This window comes from Eulemur rufifrons, chromosome 16 (assembly GCF_041146395.1).
Source record: "Eulemur rufifrons isolate Redbay chromosome 16, OSU_ERuf_1, whole genome shotgun sequence".
Lineage (NCBI taxonomy): Eukaryota > Metazoa > Chordata > Mammalia > Primates > Lemuridae > Eulemur > Eulemur rufifrons.
In genome coordinates, this window is record NC_090998.1 from 40,667,886 (window position 1) to 40,691,052 (window position 23,167).

Below are 23,167 nucleotides of genomic sequence, written 5' to 3' on the forward strand. Positions count from 1 at the left end.
TGGGCGCCCCTGCGGTGCAGAGCGGCGCGGGGCCGGCGGGTGCGCGGCCCCGGAAAGCAGGGGTGGAGAGGCGAGCCGAGCCCGCCGGGCCAGGTGAGGGGGCCTCCGGGGAGGGTGTGAGGTGGTCCCCTGGAGAGGCAGGCGAGTCGGGGGGCCCCTGCGGATGCCTTGGGGAGGGCTCGGGGCCACGCCGGGAGTCCTGCTTGGAACCTGGGCGGTGGGGGAGGGACTGGGTTCCCAGCGGAGCCTGCTGGCTCCGAGTCAGCCCCCAAGTGCGACGGCCAACGCTTTCTCTCCCCAGCCCGCCAAGGGTGGGGTTTGGCCCGCGAGGGGCGCTGGAGGTGGCCAGGCCAGAGAAATTCCTTCCATTTCCCCGCCGGCTGCGGGGAACGGGTTCCAGGAGCTCGGGAGCCCGGCTTCCAGGAGACCCGGCCGGGAGGGACCGGCATAGCGCGACGCAAGCCCTTCGTGGGACTGCGTCCAGACACCGAACCTGGAGGGGGTCTCATGGAGTCAGGCGCGGAGCTGGGATTCGGACTTGAGTCCTGTGTCTCCCGGGCGTGTTTTTTTGCCACAGCGTCTTCTCTCCTGATAATGGCCTTGTACCTGGGGGAGAGCGGTATTTCCAGACCCCCCTCCCCGTGGTTGTGGGGAACGCAGGGCGCAGTTCTTGACTTCGGGACATTCCCTTTGTACGTCTCCATTTTTGATAGGTGACCTGGTGGACGAGACACATGCAGCGGCGGTGGTTTAGAGTGAATTGTTAATTTGGGGTTGGGGCTAGTATTAGGGGCATGCTGGGAAGACGCAGGCTGCGCAGAGGTAGGTACGTTCACAGCAGTTATACCCAAAGGGTGCTGATGGATTAGGGGCTGCTGTCGCCTGGCCTTGGGCCTGGTGCTGGCTACAAGACTTGACCCTAGATGTTACTCCAAGTGAACATTTACATCAGTGACTTGGATGAAGACTCGGAAAAGGAAGCCAGCCGACTTTGTAGTGACCCAGAGCTGAGAGGAATGACAAGTGTACAGTATGATAAAATCAAGATTCTAAATGAAGGCGACAGGGCAGAAGGGTGGGCCAAGACTAACAAGATGAATGAGATAGATGATAAATATTAAGGCCTGTGCTGGAGTTAAGACCAGCTCAGGAGTTAGGCCCTGTGCCTGGCTCAAAGGCCCAGTAACCCAGGACACCAGCTTCTCACCTGCTCCCTGGGTGGGGGCAAGTCAGACTCCTCTGTGCACTCTGAGGCCTCTACCCACTATACAGGTCCCAGGGGGCTGGGGGAGGATGCCTGGTTCTGGGTTCTCTGGTTGGGCTCCCTGGGTTCTAATCCCAGTGTTGCCAGTTCCTAGCTTTGTGACCTTGGGCAAGTTGCTTAACATTTCTGGGCCTTAGTTTCCTCATTGGTAAAACATGTACATAATAATAATTCCTTCCTCATAGCATTGTGAGGCCGAAAAGAGAAAATTCATGTAAAGTGCTTAGTAATGTGTCTAGCACATGTTGTGCAACAAGTATTAGCTGCTGTTGGTATTGCTGGTAATAGTAATATGCCCATTTTTGGGTGGGGACATTGGCCAATACAGAGCTTGTGCCCAGGAGGCCACCAGGGTTGCAGAGAATCTGTCAGCCATGTCCTGTTGCGAGCAGGAGTTTAATTAAAAAGAGACTCAGATACTTGATAGGACTAGAAGGTTTCTGGTGGGCCCATGAGGTTTCTGGGGTTTTTTGGAGTCAGGGTTGTGACTCACCATAAAGAAGAACCCTCTGAGTGTTGCATGCCCCTAGGGGGAAGGGACAGCCCCTCAGATGGAAAGGCTCTCCTCACCTAGCTGACCTCCTCTCAGCCCAGGTCCCATGCAGGCGTGTGTGGGTCCCCCACATCCCACACACCCTTACCATGCACCTGCTAGTGCCGAGCAGGGCCTAGAGACTGAAGACTGCAGGGGTGGAGACAGACAATGTCGTTATGTTCTATTTGGGTAGATAGGTGATAAACAAGTGAGCAGATGAACGTTAAACCTATGGAGGGAACTAAAGTGGGCTGATGTGGTGGGGTGGGGGTGCAGGCTGTTTGAGGAGGTGACATGGGAATGGGAACTTGATTGCTGAGGAGGAGCCAGCCAGCCAGACGTAGGGCAGTGACTTTCTGGGCAGAGGGAATAGCCAGTGCAAAGGCCTTGAGTGGGAAAAGAAGGCCCGTGAGGCTGGGGCACAGTGAGTGGGGGAGATGAGGTGAGGAGGGGAGCAGGAGCTGGGTACTGCAGTCTGTCGGGCCTGGTGCTCCACCCATTTTGGAGGGATCACTTTCTCTTCCTCCAAGCCCGCTCAGCCCTTGGGCTGCCCTCTGCACAGTGCTGGCTAGTTCCCTGTGGTTCATCCCCCACCATGAGCTCCTGGGGCCCAGGGATCTTGGTGGGCTCATTTTGGCTCGCCCATTGTTCGGGGCACGCTGCCCAGCCCCGGTGGGTCTTCAGTAAATGCCTGTGGTGTGACTGTTGAGGGGGGTATTTTGATCAGATACCTGTTTGAAGATATCATGGATCACTTTCTAGGCACCACCTAGGAGCCAGAGTCTGGCCCCTGTTCTCAGACACAGATGGGGAGGGCCTGGGTGCTCAGCTTGGGCCTGACTGTGGTAGGAGGAATTTGGCCCTCCCTCCCCTTCCTCCTCAGCTGTGGGCTGGTAGGGAGAACAGGGAAGGCTGGGGGCACCTGCAGACCCATTTCCGGGGTATGGGAGGATGGCACTGTCATTCTGGGAAGCAGGTGTAGTCTGTGGGCTGGGGCAGGTTTGAAGCCTCATTTTGCCTTCCGTTTGGAGTTGGAAGTGCTCCAGATGCTCCTCCCTTCTCTCCTTCTCTCCTGTGGCCTTCACTTCCTGCTCCCCATAATAGCCACAGAAACATGAGAGGTGCTGGTAGCTCTAAAAGGGGAGAGGCTGGGTACCATGGGCCAGAGGAGCTCCCCTTGGCCTGTGGACCCTGGAGCAGAGGTCGAGAGGGTGACAGGGTGAGGACGCCCATCACCCACCTCTGGGGCCCTGCTTCTTGCTTTCTCTGTCTCCCAACATGGAAACATCTACTTCTTTCCCAGGCCTCCTTTCTGCATGTGGCAGTCCAGTAGCCAGTGAGGGCCGAGCCGTGGCTGGTCCTGCCCTCACTCTGGGCGCAGTCGAGAGAGAGAGAGAGAGAGAGAGAGAGAGAGAGCGCGCGCGCGCGCGCGCGCGCGCGCACTGAATGAGAGTGGGAAGAGAGAAGGGGAGATGTGGGTTGGGGTGCTCTGAAGGGGGCTTTGGCCCCAGTGGGGCAGGAGAGAGCTGAAGAGGCCCGGGGTGGGGTGGGGCACACAATGGCTTCCAGCCAGGAGAGGCCAGGAACCCAGAAGTGGCTTAGATGAGAAACCAGGGTCTCGGGTTAGGTTTTTATGTATCCTCATGTAATTTCTCCTAATAATGATATGTAGCAGCTATGTGTGTCCACCACTATTCTAAGTCCTTTACACATTAACTCGTTTTAAGCCTGATGATACCCCATAATTTTTTTTTTTGAGACAGGATCTTGCTTTGTTGCCCAGGCTGTAGTGCAGGGGCGTCATCATAGTTTACTGTAGGCTGGAACTCCTGGGCTCAAGTGATCCTCCTGCCTCAGCCTCCTGAGTAGCTGGACTATAGGCACGTGCCACTGTGCCTGGCTTCCTATAATTGTTAATTTTAGAGATGCCATCATTTTTACAGATGAGGAACGTGAGGCACAGAGAGGTTATGTTTTTGCTCAAGGCGATAAGGGATGGAGCCGGCATCTGGCATCTGTGCCCCTGCCTGCTCTGCTCTAAGTTGGGCCTTCCTGGTTTGGGACTGGAGTTCCACCACAGAGGGTCTCTGAGAATCCCCTTTGCTCTTGTTTGAAAGCTGGGCTCCTGAGACAGGGGCGTGGAGCCCTGGCCCTGAGCTGGAGCCCCTTAAGGAGAGAGGGGTGTTCTGCTCTGTCCTCACACTAGCTCCCTTCTCTCTGCCTGCAAAATGCCCTTTTGTGCATGTCAAGGGCTGGGAGCCGGGAGGCTGAGTGCTGGTATGTGTCTCAGTGGCTCTGGGATGCCCCAGATGCTGCCTGCAGCTCCTGGCCACACCCTACACTCTAGAGCTGTTTGCCTGCGATATGGGCCCCTAGGCTGTGATGCCCAGCCCAGGGAGGTCCATGGGCTGGCTTGTCCCCCTCTTGTGGCCTGGGTCCTGCTCCTGCTTGTTTCCTGGCTGTGCTGTCTCCAGGATAGGTCTCTGCTGGCCAGTTTCTCTTGCTCACACTGTCTCTCCCCCTGTAGGCCTCCACCATGGACAGAGGCCAGCTCCTGCCCCTCCCTGGCATCCTGGCTCCTTCTGCCTGGCCCTGAAGGCTGAGAGGTAGTGTGAGTGGTGGCCAAGGCCTGTTGGTCCATCCAGAGAGGTAAGTGCTCTGCTGTTGCCCTTTGAACTCCCCTGGGGCCTCCAAGCAGGTGGGGTTGGGGGCAGAGGTGGGTGTGGAGCTGCCTAAAAACGGATGTGGTTTGGGGGCTGAAGGGGGAAGCCCTGCAGAGGTGGCAGGCGTGGTGCTGCTCAGCATGGGGAGATCTGATTTCTTCAGAGGTGGGGGTAATGTGGGGACAGGATGAGGGAAGCCTTATGTTCTCAGCAGGATGGGCTAGAGGGCTCTGGGCCCAGGTGACAAGGGCTGATGGGGGGAGGGAAGATGACAGCTGCTCCCAAGACAGCACGAAGCTGGTGGGGTGGGGTAGGGTAGCTTGGGGCTGGGCTGGGAGTATCGAGGGGCAGGTGTGGCAGGAGGGAGCTGGCCTGTGTCCAGATGTAGACACTGCACAGGGGAGTGCACAAAGGGAAGGCCTGGACCACCCCTCTCTCCCTGAAAGGGCGGTGACCACCCTCCTCACCACGGCAAGCCTGTAGGTTCTGTGGAGTCTGTGGTATGGGGAGGTGGCTTCTGTGACTGGGAAGCAGGGACAGACCTTCCACTATCTCTGTCCGGCATTCTTGAGAGGGAAAATCCCGACTTGCGACTGTGGCCAGCGGGATCCTTGGTCATCTAGCGTATCCCCTCTTACAGATGAGGACATGGAGCTACAGAGGGGAGAAGTGACTTTTCAAGGTCTGCAGTGGGGACGTGTAGAGCCAAGCCTAGGATCCAGGTCTCCTGGGTTCCCGGCCAGCCCAGCGGCCTGGTCTCATGGTGGAGGACACGCCTTCCTTGTCTGAGGTGTTTGCAGAGAAGGCTCAAGCTGATCTGTGGTGAGGGGTAGAGGGCGGGAATGGGGTTTCCGCCAGGCCTTCCTCAGGGCACCAGAGATACTGGGATGGGGCTAAGGGCGCCGTAGTCCTGGTTACTGTGCCTGGGGAGCTGGAGCTCAACCTGGCATCTGGACAGGGGCCCTGTGAGTCCCTTCTTCCTGTCCCAAGACAGCGGGCCATCTCTGAGCAGCAGAACCCCCAGGCCTTGAGATAGCCCGCACGGAGCAGGAGCTGGCCCAGCGTCTCCCTGGCAGTCCACACAGTGGACTCACATGGGCTTAGCGTTCAGGGTGCGAAGAATCCCAGAGGACTGGGATGGGGAGGATGGGTTGTCCCTTCCGAGCCTGCATGGAAGGGGGGAAGCCCTGGGAAGCAGGGCCTCCTGTTCCAGGGGCTGGGCTGGGTATGCACCTGGCTTCTTGCTGGCAGCAGGCTCTGTGCCACCAACCTTGGGCCGGGGACAGGGAGAGGAAATTACTGTAAGTGGGAGAAGCAGGTGTTCTCTGGTCAGCTGGAGATCTGGACTTGGGAAGCACGTGAGTGACAGCAGTGGCCAGGTGTCCTTCCCTTCACTCGGCCCCCACCTCTGCCCCCAGCCCAGACCTGGCTTCTCGCGTGCCGGGCCTTCCCTCTGGGTACACAGCAGCCCTGGTGGGCAGAATTCCTTGTGTTTATCTTGTTGTCTGGGTGATGGTGGTGATTGGGTGGAACTCCCATGCCAGACACACTGCCAAGGCCACCCTGAGGGGCTGCCAGCCGGGGCCCCATGAGTGCTGGGGCTGCTGGTCTTGTGACGTGGGCACCTGTCTGCCAGGCCCGGGCATGGGCCCAGGGTCACGCTCACGCCGGGGCTCCCATCAGCTGACTATTTTGGGCTCCTGCTGACCTGGGCCAAAGTCAGGTCCAGCCAAGAGGGCCCAAAGCAGCTCCCCCCATCCCCAGAGGCCGGCTCTGGTTTCTGCTATATAAACAGAGGAGAGCACGCTGCCTTGGAGGCAGCTCCACATCCAGAGCCTACTCAGCCGGTGCACAGCCTCAGCTGCGACGATAGGCTGACTGGGCAGTCACGTCTCACCCCGCAGGGCTCCCTGAGGCCGCCAGGAAGAGCCCCCAACCAAGCCTGGGGTCCTCCCTTCGTGTGGTCGTCCGGGATTGCTGAGGGTCAAAGCAGATCGTGAGGAGAAGCTGGTGAGTTTTGGGATGAGGACACTGAGGCAGGGGCTGGGATGTTTGGATTTTTTCCCAGTGTGCCCATCAGGCCAAACCCTTTGGTCTCAAGGAGGAGCGGGAGGAGGAGGAAGCAAGTGTGGCCGACCGTCCTGAGGAATGCGTGTGGCTTGGCCACAGCTGGATGATGGGAGTTGGACTTGGGAACACTGTGACTGAGAACTGGAGAGGCGGAATTAGGCGGGTGATGCTGCCTGTCTCTTCCTCAGAGGTTGCCTACAGGGTCTCAATCCTCCTCTCCTGTGGCCCCGGCCCGGACCAGGCGCTGCTCTGCTCAGGCATGAGAGTGACGCTGCAGTGACTGTGGTGTCCACCAGGGTCCCTCAAGATTGGTCTCTGAGCGGAGTCCCTGAGGCCCCATTGGTCGGGACTAGGTGGCTGGCCAGGCCCTTGGCGTCCTGCGAAGCCCTCAGCCCTTTGCCTGCCTTGCGTGCCGGGCCTCCCGGCTGCTTTTGGTGCCGAAGGAGCAGGGCTGGAGCGAGGTCTGGCAAGTCCGCCAGCCAGCTTGCCACAAACACGCTCCCGGGAACCGTGCCAGGGACTTTGGCCCGGCATGGAATAAGTGGCAGCTCCTTACGTGGGAGGCTCTTGTGCTCTCCTTCCCAGTTCTCAAAAAAATTTTTTTCCCTTTCTGAACGTGAGTCTCTAAATGAATCCAGAGCCTGTGTCTAAAAATACTTTAACAATAGGAAAGTGCATCAGTCTTTCCGGCCGGGGCTCGTTATCACAGGGTTTTTATTTTGGAATTTGAAATTTGGCCTGTGGAGGCTGGGTGGAGACCTTGGGCAGGGGCAGGGGGGCATTTGGTGGGTGTCAGTGTTCTGCAAGGTGGTGGGAGACTCTCCAAGGTGGGAGGAGAGAGGAGCTGGCCAGGAGCTCAACAGACCAAGGGGTCCTGGAGGGAGACTTGAGGTGTGGGCCGACCTTTCCCAGAGGAACTCCATGATCTTGTCTGTGTTTTCCAGCCCTGTCTGGCTGTTCTTCCTGAAGTCTGATCCTTTTTTTTTTTGAGACAGAATCTCACTCTTTTGCCCAGTTCAGCGGCACCATCATAGCTCACAGCTATCTCAAACCCCTGGGCTCAAGCGGTCCTCCTGCCTCAGCCTCTCAAATAGCTGGGACTATAGGTGTGTGTCACCATGTCTGGCTAATTTTCTATTTTTTGGAGAGACAGGGTCTCGCAATGTTGCTCAGGTTGGTCTCCAACTCCTGGCCTCGAATGATCCTCCTGCCTCAGCCTCCCAAAGTGCTGGGATTACAGGCGTGAGCTACTGTGCCTGGCCTAAAGTCTGATCTTATTCCTTAATGCTGTCATTTCTTCTGGCCTGAGAGGGTGATGGGTGCAGAGGAATCACTGGACTGAAGATAGTTTCTGTGGCCATAGCTTGACTTCCTTAATTAACCAGCTTTCTCCAGAGTATTAATCGAACACTTGCTGCACGCAGAGTCTGGAATTTTCCCAGAGTTGGGTAGAACCACATCTCTGGGCACAGTCTTATTTCTTCTCACTCAGCCCTGGAGTAGGGGGAAGTGGGGATGGGGTTACTGTTTATCTCTAGTTCTCGGAGAAGGAGGGCTGCTGGCTCCCCAGTCCAGCTGTGGACCCTGGTGTCTGCTGTCCCCACCTGCTGCTGTCACCCTCCCCACCAACTCTGCCAGCCCCAGGATTCTGCTGCAGGCCCCTAGAGTCCAGGCACCAGTGCTCAATTTCAGTATTGAGCCTCTCCCTTCCATTAGTGAGTTGAATTCTCTCAGCACCAGGGCTTGTGACTTGTCTGCATTGGGGAGATGAGGAAACAGTCTCGGAGAGGGCAAGGGACTGGCCCCAGGCCACACACCAGGCTTGCTGGCTCCTGGTCAAAGATGCCCTGATAGCTCTTCCATCCTTTGCCCCTGCTGAGGACTGGGGGGAGAGAGAGGGGAACTGGCTGATCTGTCTGCATCCTTGGGAGCCTGTTTTGGGGAGGTAATGATACATGTGGTCATATGGCAGGGCCAGGGCAGGGGCCAGATCAGAGCTGGAGGCCCGGGCCTGACCCTTCACCCCTGGATCCCAGAGCTGCCCATGGGAAGCCCCCGGGGCAGTGGGCAATGCTTCCCTGCCCACAGCACAAATCCCCCTGCCCGATGCCAGGGCAGGAAGAGGAAGTGGCCAGGTTAGGGCTGGCAATAGGCCTTGGGGTTGAGGAGGGGAAGCTCCCTGGACCACTTCCCAGCTGGAAGGCAAAGCTCACGCCTTCTGCCCACCCCAGGGGAAGGGCGTGGGGCCTGGGGGTGGGAATGGTCTCAGTGAAAGTAGGGCAGTTCCTGCCCTCTGCTCAGCGGGGCCGGGGCCCAGCCCAAGGTTGGGGGGGGGGTGCAGCGTGGGAAAGGGGCCGTGTAATTCCACTTCCTCTGTTTCCTATTACCCAATTCCACACCCACTGTCTTGACTGGGGGATGATAGTGGACATTGGCTGCCCATACTGCCCTGGGCTACTTACTATGTAAGTATGAGGATGTACGATGGGTCCTCCTGCCAAGGTGTGGGAGACAGTGCCTTTGCCCTTGTGGTGTTCACATACTGGCGGGGAGGGATGGGTCTGAGCACGTGATAAGTCCTCGGGCCTCATAAGGTTTGATGAGGAGGGCTAAGGGCCTGGTGAACAGTTCAGACAACATATTGTGTTGTCAGCACGAGGACCAGATATTGCAGCCTCTCCTAATTGTACTTGTACTCTGTTGATAGAACAAATACATAATGAGAAACAGCCACTATGATTTCAGAAACACATACTTCAGTGAATTTGTTCTCAGTAAATTCCAGCTGCATCTGCATCCACTGGAATAAATATGTGTCTCCTGTTTAGGCATGGCTGTTTTTTAAATAAACTTTTTTTTGGACACAGCATAACATACATACAGAAAAGTGCACAAATCATAGGTGTATAATCTTAAGAGCATAGTTTGATGACTTTTCCAGAGTGAACACCCATGTGTATCCATCGTGCAGATCGAGGACCAGAATGCCCCCAGCCCCACCAAAGACCCCTCATAGGCACCCCCATTTCCAATTTCCAGGCAGTGTGTGTGTGTCTCGTTTCATGATGCACTCATGAGAAACAAGGCCAATGGGCAGAAGCCACAGCCCCAGGAATTCAGAGTCAAGGGCAGTCGGTCCAGCACAAAACTGGGATTTAGGGAACCTTAGTTCGAGTCCTGCCCCCGAGCCTCTGTTTCCTCATTTATAAAATGCAGATTGTAGGCCGGGCGCGGTGGCTCACGCCTGTAATCCTAGCACTCTGGGAGGCCGAGGTGGGCGGATCGTTTGAGCTCAGGAGTTCATGACCAGCCTGAGCAAGAGCGAGACCCCATCTCTACTAAAAATAGAAAGAAATTATATGGACAGCTAAAAATATATATAGAAAAAATTAGCCGGGCATGGTGGTGCATGCCTGTAGTCCCAGCTACTCGGGAGGCTGAGACAGGAGGATCCCTTGAGCTCAGGAGTTTGAGGTTGCTGTGAGCTAGGCTGACGCCACGGCACTTACTCTAGCCTGGGCAACAGAGTGAGACTCTGTCTCAAAAAAAAAAAAAAAAAAAAAAAAAAAAAATGCAGATTGTAATTCCAAACCCGAAAGGTGTTAATGGGAGAATCCATGTGAAGTGCCTGAGCCAAGGTCTGACCCACCCCTGTTGAGAGGGTGCTTGGCAGAGTTGGGTGGGTCCAGGAGGGTGGCCGGTGAGCTCAAGTCTTAGGGATGAGCAGGAATAGAGTAGAAGGGAGGAGGAGAAACAATGTGCCCAGTGGGTCAAACAATATGTGCAAAAGTGGGTGTTGGGAAGGTTTAGCTCCAGGTCCTTATGTGGGGGTACTGGGGAGCTGGCTACGGGGGCCTGACTAGGTGGGCTGTCTGGTCTCCAGCATGACCTCTCCCTGTCCTCCCTGTGTTATACGTCCTGGCCTTCCCTTCAGGTTCTTGTCTCTAGTTTTAGATACCTCTCCCATCGTGACCTGTTCCTTCCCATCTTAACCTCCCCCACAATGAGCTGTTGACTCTGACTTTGTTCTTTTGAAGGCTGGACTTGGAGGTCCACTGGGGGTCTCTGTCCAGTCTGGAACCAGCTTTTGCTCTAGGCCTCCCAAAGTCTGCATCAGTTATACCTTTCGCTGGAGTTCTGCCTTAGGTGGGCTCCACTCCCTGGAGGGCCTCCACCCTCCCTGGAGGGCCCTTGAGGTCTGGGGTCTCCAAGCCCTTTCAGCTCTCTCTCCTCTGTCCTGGGCTAGGTGTTCCACATGGGTACCTGCATGAGTGGCCCCTCCTGTGTTCCCACAGAGGGACTTTGCCTTTTTCTCCTTATTTACTTATTTTCAGAGTGTGGTATTTTCAGACCTTCTCAAGCATGGCCAAGTGGCAGCTGCAGTTCCTCACCTTTTTTCTGGTTTGGGGGCAGCAGGACTGCAGACTCTACAACCTGCAACAGCTCAGGGAGGTGGGGCCTGGGCTGCAGGCCCAGATCTGGAGGCCAGATGCTGAGATGCTGGATTCAGACCAGGAACCTGTGTGCTCCTGAGCAAGCTGCAGCTCCTCTTGGAACCCTTGCATCCTAATCTGCAAAATGGGAGGACTTGAATTCTGCTAGTGTTTTCAAATCCTATTTTAGCTGTAGAACCATTTGCCACAAAAGGATTCCCCAAAATCTTATGCAAAAGCCCAAGAGAAAGAAAAACAAAACTTTGGTGGAAGTGGGGTGGGGATCCTGGATTCTGGGGATCGTGGTCCAATTTGCACCATCCTGCACATACTTCTTCACCCAGCTGGCCCTGAAGGTCTCTGAGAGTTGGTTTGGGACAACCCAGAGCTCTCTGCAGGCTCATTCACATTGCGATTGTATGTTGGGATGGGAAGCTCTGAATGAGATTGGTAGTACAGTCGTCACTCGGTATTTGTGGGGGATTGGTTCCAGGACCCCTGCATATACCAAAATCTCCACATACTCAAGTCCTGCAGTCGGCCCTATGGAACCTGCGTACATAGGAAAAGTCGGCCCTCTATATATGCAGACTTTGCATCCTGCCAATGCATTTGGTTGAAAAAAAATCCACTTATAAGTAGACCCTTGCAGTTCAAACTGGCGTTAAGGAACAACTGTATATGAACACTGCTCCATCCATGGTGGACCATGAGGATTTAGAAAGAGGAGACAGGCTGGCTAAGGGGTAGTTTTCTTTTTTTTTTTTTTTGAGACAGAGTCTCACTCTGTTGCCGGGGCTAGAGTGCCGTGGCGTCAGCCTAGCTCACAGCAACCTCAAACTCCTGGCCTCAAGCGATCCTTCTGCCTCAGCCTCCCAAATACCTGGGACTACAGGCGTGCGCCACCATGCCCGGCTAATTTTTTTTTTCTATATATTTTAGTTTTCCAGCTAATTTCCTTCTATTTTTAGTAGAGACGGGGTCTCACTCTTGCTCAGGCTGGTCTTGAACTCCTGAGCTCAAATGATCCACCCGCCTTGGCCTCCCAGAGTGCTAGGATTACAGGCATGAGCCACTGCGCCCGGCCTAAGGGGTAGTTTTCTAAATGGGGGTGAGAGAGGAAAAGGAGAGGTCAAGGGGCATATCCGGTTAGTCTGCTGGACCAGTGAGGTGGTGGCTGTGGCTGGCAGTAGGAAGGGTGGGGGGCGTCCAAGAGATGTTCCAAAAAACAATTTCAGGAAAAAATGAAAAGTTGCAATTGGGGCATCAGGAGCAGAGGATGAGGTGGCAGGCAGAGGGTGCAGAGATGACAAGCTCTGCCTGGAACAGATGAAGTTTGAGGTGTTTGTGGGACCTTTGAGTGTGCAGAAGCGGGGGCTGGGGACAAGGGTGTGGGAATCCTGTGATGGAGGTGAGGGTGGAAGTGAGGAGCAGGCAGTGCCTCAGGGCAGAGGGAAGTGCTGTGGGGTGAGCAGAAGAGGTGAGAGCAGGGTCCGTGGGTATAGGCTCAGTGGAGGCAGAACTCTTATGGATGTTGACTTAAATGGGAGAAGGGGAATGGGGCAGGGGGCACGGGGCTCTCTCCTCAATGTTAGTCCTTCTTCCTTCCTCTCTTACCTTGCTCTGGGGAGGAGCAGGTGTACTCCCCAGGCTCTGGGGATATGGAGGTGGAGAGGTGACAGCCAGGCCAGAGAAGGCTCCAGGTGGCTGCAGCCTGGCCTGTGCTGACACAGCCCTGGCAGGCTATTCCCTGTTCCACAGGGCAGGTGATAACTGGTCAGAGCTGCTCTCCCCCACGGGGTGCTGGAGGTGGGGTGGGAGGGCGGGTGCTCCCTGACGGTGGGCAGGGGGAAGAGGTTGGTAGAAGGGCATGAAAAGATCCCCTAGAGATGCAGTCTGTGGTCCAGGGTTCTGCCCCAGTGTGCCACCACCTCGTTGTGTGACCTTGAGCAAGTGCCATTATTTCTCTGAGCGTTTATTTATAAAATGGGGAAGAGTTCGCACAAGTTTGAAAATATTTCTCAGGCTCCACCCGGTTCTGAAATTCGGTGATTTCCCAGCTAGGGTGCACTCACCCTGTAAGGGGCTGGGGAGAGAACTGGTGAGAAACTAAGTTCAGCGTGTGGAGCAGAGCCCATTGGCTGAGCTTGGGCCTGGCAAACCCCTACCTTGGGAAGGTACTTTGCAAGGGAGACTGCCAGGAGGGACTAAGCGAGGGCTCTAACTGTCTCTGGGGCAGCCTCAGCCTCAGAGCCTGCTAGGGAAGACGAGTCAAGTGCACAAGCTGCGCCTTGGGCAGATGTGTGAGCGCAGGCTCGGTAGGGTGTGTCCCCGACCTACCCGTCCCAGCCCTCGGCCTGCTCCGGCCGCCCCGCAGCTGCAGGGGCGAACCCCAGGCCTCCAGTAAGGACCTGGGAGGGTGCAAAGGCGGGGCCGGGCACGGAGGGAGCTGGAGGGGCCGGGCACGGTTGGCTACCCGGAGCAGCCGGAGGGTGAGGAGATCTCGTCCGGGGAAGCCCCGCGGTCGCGGCTCTACAGCGCCCTCTTCTCGGGCTCCGGCCCTCCAGCCCGTTACTTCAAACCTGGGGGTCCCCGGACCGGGACCCGGGTCTGGTGTGGGGAGCCTAGCGGGTCCGGGAGCTGCTATTTTTAGCCGGCGCGGCGGGCGCGAGGAGACTATTTATAGATCAAACAATCCGCGCTCCCTGCGTCAATGGAACCCCGCGTGCGTCACGCGCGCAGACATTCCAGGCCCCCCTCCTCGCCCCGCCCCCTCGGGCTCCCCGTCCCCGCGCCTCCCCCTGGCCGCCTCCCGCCGGAACCGCGCCGCCCCCCGCGCCCTTGTATGGCCAAAGCTCGCCGGGCCGCGTGCGTCAGTGGCGCCCCCGCCCCTCCCCGTGCGTCACGGAGCGCTTAAGAGGAGGGTCCGGCTCGCCGGGGAGCCCCAGTGGCGGAGGCTGCGAAAGTTGGGGGAGTGCACAGGAGGAACTGCGGGAGCGCACGCGGGGCCAGGCTGCGATTCGGGGCGCCGGTCCCAGGCAGGGGGAGCAGGAGCCGGCCGGGTAGGTGCCCCTCGGGGAGCGTGCATCTGTTTTAGGGGTGGTGCATGAAGGAGGTGGCTGTACGCGCGGGCAGAAAGGATGTTGTAGGGTCGGCATCGGGAGGACGGGTGTAGAGTGCAGTTCTGGGGTTGAGGGGTAGCGGTTGGTGTGGGACGAGGACCCAGATCAGACTGGAGTCTACTGGGGGTGAGGGGTGGACTGTCTGCAAGGTGGAAGCAGCAGGGAGTTGGGGTTGGCGCCAGGAGTTGGGGACTTGTCCAGCAGGCAGCTGGCCTTAGTTCAGTATCCCAGGGTGCCCAAGTGAGCACAAGCTGCTCTGTACTTGAGGGTCTTTGGGGGTCTCAGCACAGTGGAGGAAAAAATAACAGAACTTTGGCGCTGCTGGGATCCATCCACTCCAACCAGGATTGGATTTCCAAAAGGGTCTCCTTCCTCCCAGCCTGTCAGCTTCCCTCCCCTTGCCCCAGTTGTTTTCTTAACACTTTAGAGACTGTAGCTTAGTTCGCAGGGATTCCCCACCCTGAACTTTCTGCCTGAACTAAATTAGGAGTCCTCTGGATCACCGAAGGAAATGGCTCAGTTGGTGGCTGATCTGTGGAGGGCTGCTTGCTGTGTGTTGGAATAAAGGAGACTGCTTTGGGTCAGGCCAAGGAGGACTGTTTTAGCTGGAACTTGGAGTGTGTGTGTGTGTGTGTGTGAGAGAGAGAGAGAGAGAGAGAGAGAAAAGCTGGGGAGAGAGATGGAAACCCCTGTCCTTGGGGATCCCGGATGGAAGTTGCTAATGTTGGAGTCTTGGCGGTGGTGCTACCTGGAGGATACTACCACCCACCATTCCAGCTCCACATGCCGGTCACCTCTGTGCCCCCTCCCCCATAGGCCCTGTTGGATCTTACAGGTAGGGTGCAGCCTGAGGCCTGTTCAGCAGAACAGGTGCAAACCACATTGTTGCCAGGACCTGCCTGAAGCCGGATTCTCCCCACTCCCTCCTTCAGCCCCGCCTCTTCCTTCTCCTTGTGGGACTGCCCCCCCCACCGTGAGGCCAGATATAGGTCCATATCTTGTGTTGTTATGTACCTGCATGAAAGGGGGGGGCAGATTGATGGGGGTTGATCCGGATGTGGGATGTCCAAGTGGAGAAACAGGATTTGAATAAGGCTGGAATGAACGCCCAGTTCTGTGTGGCTGCCGTCTTTCCTCCTCCACCCCCAGCCCATCCCTGCACAGGCTGTCCTAGTGCGGGCAGATGTGGCCACCCTCACCTCTCACAGGTGCTGTATGCCTGTGGACTGGTGCCCCTGGGTGGGTGGAGCCTGGGCTTCAAGGGGCTCTGTTGTGTAGGTCGTTTGTGTGTCAGGCCAGGGGTGGAGGTGCCCTCTTCAGGGCCCATGGAGTTGGGACAGAGAATAGGACCAGAGGACTTGCTGGGCTCTTGCCCAGGAGGTGGTGACAGTCTTTGCCCCCACTGCTGTACCCCCTATGTGGTACTCTCTGTTCCAGCCTGATTTCTTACTCAGATTTTCTCCCTGACTGGTGAAGCCAGTTATGCAGACCCCAGACATGGAGGGTGGAGGGGAGACTGTGTTCTGGAGCCTCCTCTGCAGTATTTTTTGACCTGTCTGTGAATTTGGGGATCTCCCCTGAATGATGCTATCTCTGTTCCTTGAGGCTCTTGAGGATTAGGGGTGCGTAACCCCCTTTGCCTGAGTCTCTGGGTTCTTCAGGGCACAGACATAGCTCTAGTGGAGAAGCCCAGGCAGGGGCAGGATGTCCTTACCATGCACCAGCTGGCTCCTCCTTCCCACATGGCCACCTTAAGTCTTCTGCTGGACTCCGAGAGTTCCCTTATAAAAATAACTGGTGGTAGCAGAGACATCCCTCTTAGGGACTGTCCACTGTCCCAGAAGTGCAGAGGACTGTGCTCCCCTCCCTCCACCGCACCCCTCCCTCCAGCAAATGGTCTTTAAAGGTCTGGAGCCAGGTTACCTGTGAGCAGGCCTAGGCCGCTTTCCTCTTTGCTTCTGGGAGCTTCCCAGACAGTGCAGAGTGTGTTCCCGGCCCCAGATGGCAGGACTGCAGTGTGCGTGGGATCTGCCACCTTTACTCAGTATGCAGGGTGGGGGTGAGGAAGGGGGACAGGCTGGGGGCACCTGCGTTGCTACTTAGGCCACCTTCTTAGACAGGTGGGCCTTCATTCCAGGCTCCTCTTCCATGTCCAGCATGTCCTTCTTCCCAGGCACTGTGGGGGGAGCAGAAGAAGGTTTTGCAGAGGCTGGGGTATGCTGGGAGTATTCCCAGGAAGTGCCTGGTTGGAGAAACAACATGTCTGCTCCTGGGAGCTGGGCTGAGGCTTTGCTGGGCTGCCTCTCCCACCCACCCTTCTCCCAGCCCCGACCCACGCCTTCCCCAGTGGGGGAGGGGCAGGGGGCTGGAGGAACACAGCTTCCCCCTGTTCCAGTAGAGAAATGCTGGCTGGATGCCTTCCCTAGGGTTCCCAGGCCGACTGGGGTGTGGCTGGCCTTCTGACTGAGCCCACTCTTGCTGGGCCACTGCCCAGGGGCTTTGTGGCACGTAGGTCGGGATGGTATTCCGGCCAGGGGTCAGGATTCTTGGGTTCTGTGGTAGGCATGGTCCTGATGCCTCAGTGTCCCATTTCTGGGCTGGGCTTCCTGCCACCTGGCTGCTCTGGGGCCTATATGCTTCGAGACCAGGCTTCGAGTTCTTCTCACTGACCCTTCCTCTCCCTTTCTTGGGGTTTCCTCCCTTTCCAGAGATGCCCTGTATCCAAGCCCAATATGGGACGCCAGCACCGAGCCCAGGACCGCGTGACCATCTGGCAAGTGACCCCCTGACCCCCGAGTTCAGCAAGCCCACTATGGACCTGGCCAGCCCTGAGGCGGCTCCTGCTGCCCCGACTGCCCTGCCCAGCTTCAGCACCTTCATGGACGGCTACACAGGGGAGTTTGACACCTTCTTCTACCAGCTGCCAGGAACAGCCCAGCCATGCTCCTCGGCCTCCTCCTCCGCCTCTTCCACATCCTCATCCTCGGCCACCTCCCCTGCCTCTGCCTCCTTCAAGTTCGAGGACTTCCAGGTGTACGGCTGCTACCCTGGCCCCCTGAGCGGCCCACTAGATGAGACCCTGTCCTCCAGCGGCTCTGACTACTATGGCAGCCCCTGCTCAGCCCCGTCACCGTCCACACCCAGCTTCCAGCCTCCCCAGCTCTCTCCCTGGGATGGCTCATTCGGCCATTTCTCGCCCAGCCAGACTTACGAAGGCCTGCGAGCATGGACAGAGCAGCTGCCCAAGGTGTCTGGGCCCCCACAGCCTCCGGCCTTCTTCTCCTTCAGTCCCCCCACCGGCCCCAGCACCAGCCTGGCCCAGAGCTCCCTGAAGTTGTTCCCCTCGCAGGCCGCCCACCAGCTGGGGGAGGGAGAGAGCTATTCCATGCCCACAGCTTTTCCGGGCCTGGCGCCCACCTCCCCACACCTTGATGGATCAGGGATACTGGATGCGCCCGTGACCTCAGCCAAGGCCCGGAGCGGGGCCCCAGGTGGAAGTGAGGGCCGCTGTGCTGTGTGTGGGGACAGCGCTTCATGCCAGCATTACGGTGTCCGCACCTGCGAGGGCTGCAAGGGCTTCTTCAAGGTATTGTGCTACCCTGGGTGGGGCTGCTTGTTGGAAGTGGGGCTGATCTGTCCCCCGCTGGGGTCTGTGGCAGCCTCCCTGGCTGGTCGTGTCCCACAGGAAGGGGGAAGGCCTGTCAGGTGGGCCACATTCCTAGGGACCCTTAGATGCAGGGGCTGGGACTTCTGATTTGCCAGGACACGCAGGGGCCTATGGGACTGCAGAGAGCTTGAGGGAGGGGTGAGACACGGGCTGCGGGGGTCCCCAGGAGGGAAGTTCTAGCGGCCAGCCTCTGGTTTTCCCTACCCCTCCTCCCCCAACTCAAGGTCCTGGTGGGAAGGGGCGCCCCAGGCTCTCGTGTTCCTGGCATGAGATGAAAGGATCTGGGCAGAGGGTTTGGTGCTTGAGGGCTGGGGGTGGACTCGGGAACAGGCTGTGTGTTTGTCCCAGTGCTGGGTGCCTGCTTAGCTTCCTGTTCCCACCCCCAGCCCCTCGGCCCTCTCCTGTCTGCCCCAGGGAAGGGGCAGCCGACACAGGCACATTAGAAAGTGCAGGTGTCTGGACTGCTGGGGCGCCCCTGGCCCCTAACCTGTGTCCTGGGTCCTTCTGAGGCAGAAACCACCTCCAATGTCTCTAAGACTTTCTCTCCCCCACACCCCCTTCCGTCTCTCCCTCCCCTGCCACCCAAATGTTAGAAAAATAGCTGTGAACAGAGAGCGCTTTTGTCTGCAATGGCAGCAGGATCTGGAAGGTCCCCTCCCCTGGGCTCCCCTCCTCTGACAGCCTGTTCCGTGTTGCCCCCCCCCACTCAGCGCACAGTGCAGAAAAACGCCAAGTACATCTGCCTGGCTAACAAGGACTGCCCTGTGGACAAGAGGCGGCGAAACCGCTGCCAGTTCTGCCGCTTCCAGAAGTGCCTGGCTGTGGGCATGGTGAAGGAAGGTGTGTGCCTGGGTTGGGGCCCAGCAGGGCAGAGGTGGGCCTGAGCAGGGTGGGCAGACAGAGTCCCCAGGCTTCTGCCCCGGAGACCACAGGGGAGGGCATGCCTGGAACTTTCTTCCACTCCTACCTCCAGACCCCTGGGCCCGAATAGGAGGCAGCATCCACCTGCCTGGATTGTGAGAGTGGTGGTAGGGGGAGGTCCCTGTAGTGGGGCTCTGGGGCTGTGGGTCCTTGGGACTTGGGGTGGGGGGGTTCATCGCAGCAGTGGTGTGCACAGCTTGGGCTGAGGGTCCCTTCCTCGGGTCCCTTCCTTCCTCACCCCTGCCCGTTCCTCTGCAGTCGTCCGCACAGACAGCCTGAAGGGGCGGCGGGGCCGATTACCTTCAAAACCCAAGCAGTCCCCGGATGCCTCTCCTGCCAATCTCCTCACCTCCCTGGTCCGGGCGCACCTGGACTCCGGGCCCAGCACTGCCAAACTGGACTACTCCAAGGTGAGGCCCCACTCGCCCCTCCCTGCTGCTGCTCCTGGGAAGGCTATGGGTGCACGTGCGGTGCTTTTGGGCATGTTAGAAAAGCCCCCCTCCAGTCTGACAAATCAGAAATAGAGGAGCCCCTCTAAGCTGACCAGATGGGAAAATGCACCCCGTCAGGCAGGTGGCCAGTTAGAAAAACGTTCCTTGTGGCAGCTGCGGCGCTGGGTTAACATGTGAGTCTTGGCAAGTAAGAGCGTAGGCCGAGTCTCAGGTGCACTCTCGCTCCCAGGATCTGGCCTCCACGTGTCGGGCACAGCTGGACGTGGGGGCGCTGAAGGACCCTGCCTGGGGTGCTGACCCCACTGGACTGCCCTGTTAGTTCCAGGAGCTGGTGCTGCCCCGCTTTGGGAAGGAAGATGCCGGGGACGTGCAGCAGTTCTACGACCTGCTCTCCAGTTCCCTGGAGGTTATCCGCAAGTGGGCCGAGAAGATCCCCGGCTTTGCTGAGCTGTCACCAGGTGACCAGGACCTGTTATTGGAGTCAGCCTTCCTGGAGCTCTTCATCCTCCGCCTGGCCTACCGGTGAGCTGTCTGCTGTCTGCTCGGCCCTCCGCCTTCTGTCCTTACCCTTGAGCCACCCTGACCACTTTCCATGCCCCCCCTCCCACCAGGTCCAAGCCTGGCGAGGGGAAGCTCATCTTCTGCTCAGGCCTGGTGCTGCACCGGCTGCAGTGTGCCCGAGGCTTCGGCGACTGGATCGACAGCATCCTGGCCTTCTCGAGGTCCCTGCACAGTCTGGTTGTCGACGTCCCTGCCTTCTCCTGCCTCTCTGCTCTCGTCCTCATTACCGGTAAGTGGCCAGCGCCACGCTGGGTCCAAGGGGGTGGGTGTCAGGGAGTTGACTGGTCTTCAGGAGGGCGTTGGGTGGGCTGGCACTTCCTGGGCTCCTGCACTGCCCCATGCTCGTGCCCGTCTGTGAAGTGGAGATGACAGGAGTGGGAGAGGGCTGTGCTACGTCTGACTCGACAGCCCCAGCCGGCCTCTGGGTGATCCCAGACTGCCTGGGAGATAGACTGTAGGTGTCATGTACGTGGCCTAGGGTTTTGGTTTGTTTTTAAAGCTTTCCTGTCAATTATATTGTGTACAGAAAAGTACACAAATGATAAATTCTCACAAACCACGCTTGCACAACCAGCATGTTGGTCAAGAAAGAGGACATGACTAGCCCCCCAGTGTGCTTCCGTGTGCCCCCTTCCAGCCACTGTCCCCTCAAAGGTAACCACTGCTCTGACTGCTGACAGCACAGATTAGCTGTGCCTGTTTGGGACTTCATGTAACATAGTTATGTAGCATGGACTTTGGTGTTAAGCGTACAGGGTTTCAGATCTCATCTTTTTGTTTGTTTTTCAAAGCACCAGACTCTGCCCCCACCTCATTTTTCACTTAAATTTCCCAGAGGAAGCAACTATCTAGAACACAATCAGAGGTCTGGGCTGCAGAGGGAGTGGTGAGTTCTGAAATCGGCTCTCCTTGGAGGCAGCCCCTAAAACACTGCTGCCCCACTCCAGGGCTTCTTAGAACAGTCTAGATGAAAAACCACAGGCCTAGCCAGAAGTCCTGGATTAGAGTTTTATTTTTTGTTTGTGACCTCGGACAAGTCATTTAATCTGGCTGGGCCTGGGTTTCTCACTTGGAAAACGAGGCTAACGAGCGTTACTGCCCTCTCAGACGTGTGCTGCGGCTTACACGTGGGCTCGTACTTCAGTGACGTGCCAGAGGAACATGAGGGGTGGCCAGTGCCAGCAGTTTACAGGCCCGGGGGGAGGCCAGGGCCTCGGGGGTCTGGTCCTCAGATGTGTGGGTAATCCTGTGCCCTCCTCGCAGAGCGGCACGGGCTGCAGGAGCCGAGGCGGGTGGAGGAGCTGCAGAACCGCATTGCCAGCTGCCTGAAGGAGCACGTGTCCGCCATGGCCGGCGAGCCCCAGCCGGCCGGCTGCCTGTCGCGCCTGTTGGGCAAACTGCCCGAGCTGCGGACCCTGTGCACCCAGGGCCTGCAGCGCATCTTCTACCTCAAGCTGGAGGACCTGGTGCCCCCTCCACCCATCATTGACAAGATCTTTATGGACACGCTGCCCTTCTGACCCCAGCCCGGGAACACGTGTGCACACGTGTGTGCACTCTCATTTGCCACCCCACGTGCCTTTAGCCCACGGACCCCCAGAGCACCCCCAAGCCTAGGCCTGAGCCGCAGACTGGCCCACCTTCTCGCCTGCTGCAGGAGGTTGGCAGGGAGCTCAAACCCTGGGGGAGGGGGTGCATTCCTGGGGGTGACCCCACTATTTGTCTTACCCCCCAGCCCCGCCCTGGCCTTCATGTTTTTTGTAAGTAAACCGTTTTTAACACACACTGCCATGCTGTACATAAGCTGGATGACGCTGTAAATACAGGAAGGAAGAGGTTGAGGTGGGAGTGAGGGTTGGAAGGAAGGGACGGGCCCCCCACCAGCCTGGGCAGGCCTCTCCAGCCTTCTCCTGCTGGCGCTCTCTTCCCACCCTCCTTCCACGTGTACATAAACTGTCACTCTAGGAAGAAGACAAATGACAGATTCTGACATTTATATTTGTGTATTTTCCTGGATTTATAGTATGTGACTTTTCTGATTAATATATTTAATATATTGAATAAAAAATAGACATGTAGCTGAAACTGGGATCTAGTCTCTCTCTGACACCCTTCCCCCCGCCCCCATAATGACATAGGAGACAGGGGTGGCTCTGGATCCATCCTGGATTTTACCAGCCTGAGCCAACAGGCCTCAGTGTACTCACTTGGTGGATGATAATGACACCTGCTTCACGGGCTTGTGCACAGCACTTAGACTGGTCTCGAACGCGGGGCAGCCTCCGCTAAGCTTGCCTGGCCTGTGCTAGGGCCTTCAGTGGCAGCAGCTGGCCCAGGGATTACAGCACCAGCTCTAGCGACAGACCTGGCTGCGGGTCTCAGGGCTGCCACTTGCAGTTCCCAACCTGGGCAAGTTACTCTGATTCTTGGTTTCCACATCTGTAAAACAGGAAGAGGAGTCGGCCCAGCCTCATAGAGCTTTCAGGACTAGAGGAGTGTGTTTGTGTAGGGCTTCGCATGGGTTGGGTATGATAAGCCCTAAATGGCAGTAGCTATTGGTATCCAGTTAAAGTTTTTTCCATCCTTGTCCTCAGCATTCCTTCCCACGCCCTGCCACCCCGGCAACAGCATGCGGGGAGCTGGCAGTCCTGGCCTTCGTGGCAAGGTTGTACCGAGGTCCCTACCTGTGCCCCCCAGGCTCATTGGTGGTTTAGTCAGCTGGCTTAAAATATAGATTCCTCCTAGAATGGAGAAAAAAAAAGGAAGTAGATTTCTAGGCTCTACCCCCAGAGACTCAGACTTGGCGAGGGGTGGGGCCCTTGTATCCGTACTTGTAGAAAGTGCCCGGGTGCTTGTGATGCAGGTGGTCTGGACACCACCCTTTTGAGACACACGAACCTAGATGGACCCAACATGAGGCCCAAGGTAGCTGGCCACCAGGCAGGGCCTGGCACCCTTCACTGTGCCCGTCCAGCCTCGCCATTTCCTTCCCCGGGACCTGATAGGAGCCCTGAAGGCTGTGCCCTCACACCCATTGCTTACAGCCCTTGGCCCAGGACCCCTGAGTCTCCACCCCCATAGCCCCTGGGAACTGGCCAGATGAGAGGCAGCTGGATGTGGGTCAGAGCAGGGAGACTTAAGGGCCTTCGTGGTGCTCCAGCCACAGCCTGCAGGCTCCCCAAGGGCCCCCCAGCCGATGCCTTCACTTGGGTTTTGGGAACACAGTCCAGCCTCAGGCCTTCTGAAGCACCTGTGTGGGGCTGGGTGGGGGTGACCACCACCCCCAGCAGTGCTGTGGACTTCCAAGCACGCATCCCTGACACCCCACCCCCAGAGCCCCCAAGTGGGCCTCTGTCAGCAGCACCTGCACCTGACAGTACGGGGCAGTCAAGAGATGGGCTTCTGTCCCCAGTCCTGCCTCCAACTCCGTGCTGCCCTCCCAGAAGACCCCCTTCCTCACTGAGCCTCAGTGTCCCTGT

The 23,167-nt window shown here is 57.7% G+C and overlaps 1 protein-coding gene across 2 annotated transcripts; it reads left to right on the forward strand.

Annotated features, from left to right (window-relative positions):
• The first annotated feature begins 683 nt into the window (after window positions 1-683).
• NR4A1 (nuclear receptor subfamily 4 group A member 1) lies at window positions 684-21,373 on the forward strand. 2 transcript variants are annotated; one of them, XM_069490232.1, is made up of 8 exons: window positions 684-1,059; window positions 4,327-4,448; window positions 16,796-17,673; window positions 18,465-18,594; window positions 18,934-19,085; window positions 19,447-19,649; window positions 19,739-19,917; window positions 20,952-21,373. In XM_069490232.1, the coding sequence occupies exons 3-8, from the start codon at window positions 16,798-16,800 to the stop codon at window positions 21,206-21,208; spliced, it is 1,797 nt and encodes a 598-aa protein (XP_069346333.1). In that variant the 5' UTR covers window positions 684-1,059; window positions 4,327-4,448; window positions 16,796-16,797; the 3' UTR covers window positions 21,209-21,373. The 2 variants fall into 2 exon arrangements, with proteins under 2 accessions (XP_069346333.1, XP_069346332.1); XM_069490231.1 differs by lacking the exons at window positions 684-1,059; window positions 4,327-4,448 and adding an exon at window positions 13,906-14,027.
• The last annotated feature ends 1,794 nt before the right edge of the window (window positions 21,374-23,167 follow it).